This window comes from Pogona vitticeps, chromosome 2 (assembly GCF_051106095.1).
Source record: "Pogona vitticeps strain Pit_001003342236 chromosome 2, PviZW2.1, whole genome shotgun sequence".
Taxonomy (NCBI): Eukaryota; Metazoa; Chordata; class Lepidosauria; order Squamata; family Agamidae; genus Pogona; species Pogona vitticeps.
This window is the reverse complement of record NC_135784.1, coordinates 32,276,179-32,285,122: the sequence shown is the minus strand read 5'-3', so window position 1 is coordinate 32,285,122 and position 8,944 is coordinate 32,276,179. Positions and strand designations below refer to the sequence as shown.

At 41.6% G+C, this 8,944-nt stretch overlaps 1 protein-coding gene across 1 annotated transcript; it reads left to right on the top strand.

The window, feature by feature from the left end:
- The first annotated feature begins 1,110 nt into the window (after positions 1 to 1,110).
- LOC144587596 (L-amino-acid oxidase-like) lies at positions 1,111 to 8,260 on the top strand. The gene is made up of 2 exons (XM_078388771.1): positions 1,111 to 1,749; positions 5,542 to 8,260. The coding sequence occupies exons 1-2, from the start codon at positions 1,730 to 1,732 to the stop codon at positions 6,242 to 6,244; spliced, it is 723 nt and encodes a 240-aa protein (XP_078244897.1). The 5' UTR covers positions 1,111 to 1,729; the 3' UTR covers positions 6,245 to 8,260.
- The last annotated feature ends 684 nt before the right edge of the window (positions 8,261 to 8,944 follow it).

Below are 8,944 nucleotides of genomic sequence, written 5' to 3'. Positions count from 1 at the left end.
ATTAGATTCTCTGTATTGGGTGGTGGTACTAAAGACATTATTTTCCGCAGCACTGAGGGAAGCTGGTGAAATGAAAGGTTAATATTATTGCTTCAGGAACTGTTCCTGTTGACTTTACAATAGATGGTACAGTGTATACCTCTGTGCTTTTCTATACAGTAATCACATCTGAGCATTGAGCAGGGGATTGGACTTGATGGCCTTGTGGGCCCCTTCCAAGTTCACTTTTCTATGATTCTATGATCTGTGTTTATAATGTTTTTATATACAGTGGGGTCTCGACTTACGAACGACTCGACATACGAACGTTTCGACTTACGAACCGCTCTCATAGGAATATATGGACTCGACTTACGAACTTAGATTCGAGTTACGAACTCTTTTCTTTCCTTTTTTTAAAAGCTAAGTCATCTTAGGTTAAAAGGAATAAAGAAAAAATATCCCCCTCTAGTGGCAGAAGGCGGAATAGCAGCTTCCCATTAGTTTCTATGGACGAAAAGAGCAGATACGGATCAAATGGTTTTCAATGCATTCCTATGGGAAATGCAGATTTGACTTAAGAACTTTTCGACCTGAGAATTGCCTTCCAATACAGATTAAGTTCGTAAGTCGAGACCCCACTGTAATGGTCTGTACTGGATTACAATAATCAGTCAGACAATCCAACTTCCTTTATCCTCTTTTCCTTTATTTAAGTTATTATCTTTATTCAGTTATTTAGAATAATATGTTGTTTTAACTGGATGCCTTCTGTTTCCTGGTTATGTTGCCCTTTGTTCTAAAATGTTGCTTTTCAGGGAGGCTTTCCTGTTTGTTCCATTTTTACCCCACCCATCTAGATTTGGGAATCTACTCTGGGCTGCTTACAGAATGTAAAGATAAAAACCGTATCAAAATAACTTTGATCATAAGAGCAGAAAGATCAATAAATAAAACAGGATCCCAGATGGGATAAAGAAGCTATATAAAGGGAGGGGGGAAGGCCTACTGGAAGAACCAAGTCTTCAACTTGTTTTTAAAAATTCCCAGTGAGGGTTCCAGTTGGATCTCTGGGAGTAAGGTGTTCTAGTGATGAGGGGTCATCGCTGAGAAGGCCCAGTTTCTCGTTCTCTCTTTCCGGGCCTCTCTCGGGGTTAAGTCCCTCAGCTGTCTGCTCTGGCTTGATCGAGTGACACGAGTAGAGCTAGGTGGGGATAGGCGCTCTGCCAGGTATCGAGGCCCTAAACCATTTAGGGCTTTATATGTAAGCAATAGTACCTTGAAATCAATGCAGAAACGAATGGGTAACCCCTGTAAGGCTGCAAGAATGGAGGAAATACGTTGGTATCTTTTCACCCCGGTTAATAGACTGGTGGCCGCATTCTGGACCAGTTGTAGCTTCTGCATCAGTCTCAAGGGCAGCCCCACGTAGAGTGCATTGCAGTAGTCTAATCTCGAGACTTCAAGTGTATGGACCAAAGAATTGTCTTGATGCCACTTGCTCTTATTTTGTGCATGTTTTAACTTTTAGTGTATTTATATTTTATCTTTGTATGTTCTATCTATTGTTGTAAACCATGCAGAAAAGTGCATTGCATTAATGGGGTGGTAAACAAACAAACAAACAAACGAATGAATGAATGGATGAATGAATGGATGAATAAATACATAAATAAATATTTTCTTAACTCTGAATCCCCGGTTGCAGAAGAATTGAGGAGGACAAACTGTAGCTGTGTGCTGGCTAAATATGACACCTACTCGACCAAGGTAATATGAAGGCTTCCTCAAGCATAAGCGCCCATTTGATGAAATCATTTTGGGGGAAAAAGTATTCACGCACCCTAGTTATGATTAAAATATAATGAACAGACATACATCATTACTACTCACCTCACATATCCAGTCTTGTCCCATGACCTGAACCTTGCAAATGTCAAGGAGGGGAATGAGGAGCACCATAAGACCAAGCCAGGGAATGAAAGGGAGGAAGGGAAAGGGTGGGGAAGAAAATTGCAGACGACCTACAAGAGATGTCCAGCACTGAGGGGCATGAAGGGGGAAATGAGCTTTAAAAACTCAGACCGAACTTGGTGCTGGCCATACAATGCCAATGGAGTGACAAGAGATATAAGGAAGCATTTTGTCTCACCAAGAAAGGCACAGAGAAAACAATAAATAGAAAGGGAGGTGAAGAGAGGCTCCACATGACATTGGGAATTAGACCATATAGGCTAAATGTTAGGCAACAGTGTGACATGGTAGCAAAAAAAGTAAATGCAGTACTAGGTTATATGAACAGAAGCAGAGTATCCAGATCAAGAGAAGGAATAGCTGCACTCTGTTCCATATCTGGAAGAGAGTGTCTAGTTCTGGGCACTACAGCTTAAGAAGGATGTCATAAAGCAGAAATTAATGCAGAGAAGGGCATTCAGGATGATAAAAGGTCTTTAAATGAGGCCTGTGAGAAATGGTTGTGGGAGCTAGCTATATTTTGCCTGGGGAAGTGAGATCATATAATTAAGTTGGAAGGGCCTATGAGGCCATTGAGTCCAACTCCGTGCTCAATGCAGGAATACAAATCAAAGGATATCACTCTCCCAGGTGGTTGTCTACATTTCTCTTCAATGCCTCCAGTGTTGGAGCACTCACCACCTCTCAAGGTAATTGGTTCCATTAGGAAGTTTTTCCTGAGATTCAACTGGAATCTGTAAGTTGAGCCCATTGTTGTGTGTCCTGCACTTGGGGATGATCGAAAACAGATCCTGCCCCTCCTCTGTATGACAGCCTATCAGGTATTTGAAAAGTGCTGTCATATCTCCCCTCAGTCTTCTACACTTTGCCCCCAGAATAAATTTGGAAGTCACGGTTATGCTGACCATCTCTGAGCCGGAAATGGGTCAGCAAAATTCAAGAGATTAGCAAAGAAGCATTGTCTAGAAAAGCCCAACATCAAAGAGAGGCCATTAATACTGTGTATGGGCCATTAAGAGAGCATGAGATATACATCCAGCAGGTACCAGATAATATTGTAAACCACCCTAGGCTATCGAACATGTGCTGTCAGAGTTTGGAGTGGACATTTGCTGCCAGAAGGGTGACCAAACGAGAGCCATAAACCAAAAGGTGAAACAAGGACCAGGTGACTCAGGCAACAGCCAGGATCCTACCGGTGTTTGCGTAAGGCTTGCCTAACTCACCATGGCTGACTGACTTTGCTGTCATTACCAGCAGCAAATTAGGGAGCTCTTACATGAACACCAGTGCCAGTCCAGCCAATGGAGAGATAGGGGCCATGTCCTGTAGATCAAGAGAGGCACCCAACAAGAGATTAATTATTTGAGGAGGTAGAGATTAACTATTATTAAGGAGTAATATTTAACAATATCATCCTGAAAGGAGAACAACCAGGGGAACTGACAACTCCTTACATACGAAGAAGAAATAAAATCAGGGACATGCAAATATATTTTACAGGCGATTGGAAAGAAGGGGGCGGGAACTTTGCTAGTAGAGTGTATTTCGAGATGCTTTTTCTTCTGTTAACCTGGTGTATTAAAAGTCTTTATACTTGTGGAATTAAATTTGATCATACTTGATTACTGCCCAGCTGGTGGCTGGCTTGTGCAGCCGTTTTATTTAGAGGGAACCAACAACTAGATGGTTTGCCCCAATAATAAGTACTGTAAGTTATATCTGCCATGAATTTGCCCAATCCCCATTTGAAGCTGCCTGCATTGATAAACATTGCAAAACTTTATTGTAACAATTCCATGGTTTCATGTGCTGTGTAATGTACGTATGTCTATGGTCCCTTTTTTTGTCCCACATGGAGCAGGCAGTGAGCACCTTTACCAAAAGTTAAGAGAAGACAAGGTCATGACCTGAAAATCAAATTTCAATTTTCCCATCTGAAAGCTGGCCTTTGTGGAACAGAAGCACAGTGTGGGTAGGGGACAGGAATGAGAAGCTGTACTGCTTCATTGTTCTGTGATGCTGTAACCTGTCTATAGCACTGCTGTCATATGCACATGCAATTTGAGATTGTTTCTAGGTCTTAATTATATCTTAATGGATAGTGTATATGTTTAATCATCATTTCCTCTCTTCAGAGAGCCTTGGAAGTTGTAGTTTGGGAGAGAAAGGGAATATCCCTATTACAAAGGTTAAACATCCACAGAAATGATAATTTTCCAATATCCTGAAGTGGCTTGTTTATTAAGCCATTTCAGAATATTGGCAGGAGCAATTTCCATGTGAAAATAAGGCTTTATTAGGTTGATCTAATTAGACCTAATTGTTGGGTCTAATTAAATCACACTAGTTTGCTACCAGCCACTAGTGTAGCTGCACCCCACTTTCCTAAGCTCTGATAAAAGCAATACAGTATAAATACTGTATGTACACAGGTTTTAATGCCTGGTGGCAGGAACCCAAACCATAACCTAGAACTATTTTTGGAGAGTTGTTCAGTTGAATCTGTTTTAATTGCCTTGTCCTGAATCCTGAACTAAATCCCTCTTACAAGAAACGGAGTAGGAGCCCATAATTGAAAATAAGCTGATCAATAGCCAGATTATCTTGGAGTGAGGTGAGCAGTGTCCATATCTGATATCTTAACACAGCAATAGAAATCTCATGAGCCACGTGCTTCCTCCTGGTGAGGGGGAAATGTCCCAGAAATGTGTTTGGCGTCACCTTAAATGGCCCCATGTTGTCCTTCTCAAAGACAGTGGTGCTAACAATTGTGTTGTGAAACCAAGGTTTCCAGTATTTAATTTCTGGCAAAATTAAAGGAGAAGGAGGCAAAATACTGTGATAATTTGAAGGTTACCAGATTTATTCCAGTGTGAATTTTTGTGGGTCAAAATCTACTTTTTCAGACCGTCTTCAGTTAGGTAGATTAACCTGGCTACTTATCTGGAACTTCCTGATTAGTAGAGGGAGTATTTCTGTGACATTTCACATTTTCTCTGCAATCTATATTTGAACCCATGAACAAGTTCAAACATGTTTATGTGTAATTTGGCCTTTCTTACCATGTTCAAACCCACCCTTAAATTTAAACATAGGTTGCAGGGGGAAAAACGGCATGTCACTGAAATCCTCCTTCTACTGATCAGCTGCTACAGTCCCTCAGCTTTGTTGTCACTCTGAAATCATAGTTGCTAGTGAAGGTGTTGAGTGGGCGTGGATTTACCAAACTGCTAAACTATGTCTTATCCCTGTTATAATCCTAAATGTTTCAGTGTGTATTGGTCTGGGACAAGCAATTGTGTCCCATAAGTTTTGCAAAATACTCCTTTCCGGTAAAGATTAAAACGTCTAGAAATGGTTTGCTGACATAGATCAGCACAAGTGCCTCCATTTTGGGATTTTGCAGGTGTGGAGCGTGTGGCTATGGGGACTGTCAGGATGAGTATCTGCGCTTATAAATTCACCACTGCAACACTGCATGCCGCCACAGTTTTACCTTCTGCCATTATTTCCCCTGTTGTTATGTTTTGCTGCTGCTATTTTCAGACTCTATCCATTCACCTCCATCCTGTTTTTGCCTCGCAGGTTTGATGAAATTGTGGGAGGCATGGATCAGCTGCCTAGAGCCATTTACAGTACCATCCCAGGACTGGTTCATTTCAATGCCAGAGTCATCAGGATAGAGCAGAACGCCCACAGAGTCAATGTGATTTATCAGGCCCCAGGGAAAACGGTGTCAAGTGTGACTGCTGATTATGCCATTGTCACCTCCACAACCAGGGCCACGCGACGCATCTATTTTGATCCACCTCTTTCGCCTAACAAAACAAACGCCCTGAGGTCCACCTACTACAGGAGTGCCACCAAAATCTTCCTTGCTTGCAGACAGAAGTTCTGGGAACGGGATGGTATTTATGGTGGGAAATCCACAACAGATCGCCCATCCCGATTCATCTACTACCTTGCCCAAAACTTTACAGGCGGCGTTGGTGTTATCTTGGCTTCCTACGTCCAAGGGGATGACTCTCGTTTCTTCCTGGCTCTCAGTGATGAGGATGTCGTGAATATCATAATGGATGACCTGGCAGCCGTCCACCAGATGCCCAAATGGGAGATCCAGAATCTCTGTCCCTCTGCAGTCGTAAAGCGATGGAGCCTGGATCAGTACTCTATGTGTGCCTATACTACCTTCACCCCTTACCAGTTTATAGATTATAGTGAGACTCTTGGGATGCCAGAGGGCAGAATCCATTTTGCTGGGGAATATACTGCCAAGCTTCATGGCTAGCTAGATACGACAATAAAGTCAGGGTTGAGAGCAGCAAAGGAAATAAATGACCTCTCATCTGGGAAGCAGTGGTCAGGAACCAGACATAATGCCAAAAGTGAACTTTAAAGAGATGTTTTGGGAAAAAGATTAGTTAAAGCTACATCTACATCAGTCCTTCAAAGGCTTCTTCTTTTTTTAATTACAGCTCCCAGAATCCCCAAACATCATGGCAGAGGAATCCAGGAATCGTAGTCCAAAAATTTACCTCAAATTAGTAGTTCCACAATAATTCAAAATACCTAACAGGACTGCACTGGTTTTGTAGTTATGACTTTATCAGTACTGTAATGCTAAGACAAAATGCTTTCAGAACAGCAAGAAAAACATTCATACCACATACGCTGAAGGAAATAGCATGAGGATGAAGTGTGAGGTCTGGTAAAATGTAACGATGTTATTAACAGTTCCTTTGTCAATTACTCGTTCATAATCTCTTCTCTCTCACCTTATCTGATGGATTTTCCTTTATGTTCCTGTATAGTCATTTAAGCCTCCAGTTTTGATTCTCTCCTGTACTGAGCACTGGGTATCAATAAATCATCTGTTTGCACTGTAATTTTGAGATCCTTGTTTCAGCTTTGCTGACCAAAATGCAAATTCACACTTGGAAAATTGAGTTTCCAGTTCCTTATTTCATCAAACAGTCTCAATGCAGAACTGATTTAAAGGTTTCATTAAAAGTCCTTCTCAACAAATTTAGAAAGGGATTTATAATGTAACGGAGCCCACAACCCAAGCCGAGGCTTACCCTGTAGAGTAAGATTTTTTAAAGCTAAAAGCTGGCATTTTGTCACCTATATATTGATAAGAAGGCAAATCACATGGGAATCTCCCCACTCCAGCAGCCTCCCCACTCTCTGACCAGTTTCACAATCAGTGTAAGAATAGATAGATATACAATAAGGAAGCTCCTCGAGTAGGAGGCCTCTTGGGTGATTTCCCCTCCATCCTGCCTTTTAGCCACAGAGTACAGTAGGAAGACAGAAAGTTCCAAGTCCCCCCGTGGATGCTGAAAAGCAGGGATAATAGCAAATGCTATACTTAGCATGGTCTCTGGCCCCCTTTAGTGGCCAGTTCTGGTAATGACATTGTGGAAATATCTTTCTCGTCTAGCGAATGTTATACCGTATGTAGCATGATTTCTGGCTCCCTCTATTGGCCAGTTCTGGTAATTTCATCTTTAGAAATATATATTTCTATGATTTTAAAAATATTTTTAATATTTTCAGATGGTGGATAAGTGAATCAGTGGATACTGATAATGCCAATAAGGAGGTCTTACTGTACCAGCATATTCCTTGCTGTAGATATTTTCCCCCTACCAGGATTGAAAACAGATACATTAAATTAAGAACTCCAAGACATCTTGTACTATGTCAGATCAGAGTAGCCTAAATCTCTTAGCAAGCCTTCCGAGGTGACTAAAAAGTACTTTGCTAACTTAGGAGAGAAAACTGTACGTTTGTTTCATGATCTGTGAGGAAAAATGCTAGCCTTTATCCATTTCAAATACTGTTACACTCAGTTTCCCACCCTTTCCATTCCTGATGCCCATCCCACCCTTTTCCCCACCTGTTGTCACTTCAGCTATTTCACGTGCCATGATTATTCTTATTATTTTCCTAAAAAGGTAGAGGCACAGCACTACAGCGATGGTGTGGCATTCACCTCTGCTCTCACCTGTCCGTCACCGCTGGGCAGGGGAACCTCAGCCAATGAGAGGATGGAGGGTGGTGCAGAAATTGGAGGAGCTGAGTTATATATGGTGTGTGTGAGGAGTTTTGAGAGATCAAATCAGAGCTGGAGAGATGAGTAATTAAACTGATTGATAGTGAGTGAGAAAGAGCCTGTCAGTGAGGGGAAAGTCTGTGAGCTAGTGTCTGAGAAACAGTGATTGAATAATTGATTTATACCTGTGATTTACTCATTTTATTTCTTGTAATCAATAAATACTTTATTTGTTTTGAAAAGAAACCCTTGTCCTTTTGATTTAAAGGATAGGTTGGTGGCAGCAAGTTTTTGTAGAGAAGTAGTGGGCACTCTTATAGGCCTGGATGGGTAGAGGCTTGAGAGTGGCCTGCTACATATGGATCTGCCTAGCATGGTAGACATTTGCTTACGGATTTCTATGGATTACTTTGCAGATGAGTAATTTCCTGCAGGTGTGTCTGCTTTCTCATTGTTTGTTTAGTAGGCTAACGATAATGCACTGTTATGTCTTGTGCTATTAAACTGATTTAGCAGGGTATTTACCAGGGTTTTGTGGTGAAGTACCTGTATTGGTTTATCCAAAAAATATCCCTGGGGTTGGTCTTGAGCTTCCAGTGTACACGTAAAGGTGGCAGGGTGGCTGGGCCAGGGCTTTTGGCTTCATTTCCTGGATGCTACTTTGGAGAAAGTGGCTTGTGCAGTACTCCATTGGCGGTTAATAAGGTGGCAGTATGGCCCAGAGAAAAAATCAAAATTTGGTCTATATTGGACCAAAAGCTCTACAGGCATGTTGTGTGCATGTTTCCCAAAAGATGTCCTTTTGCCTCTTGGAATAAAAGAAGAAAAGAGCCATACAGATACAAAAGGGAGCCAGAAAAGTAGAAAAGTGGGTGCTCAATGAAGCAACCTGATCTCTCACTAGAGCAAACATGAGTAACCTGAGCCTAT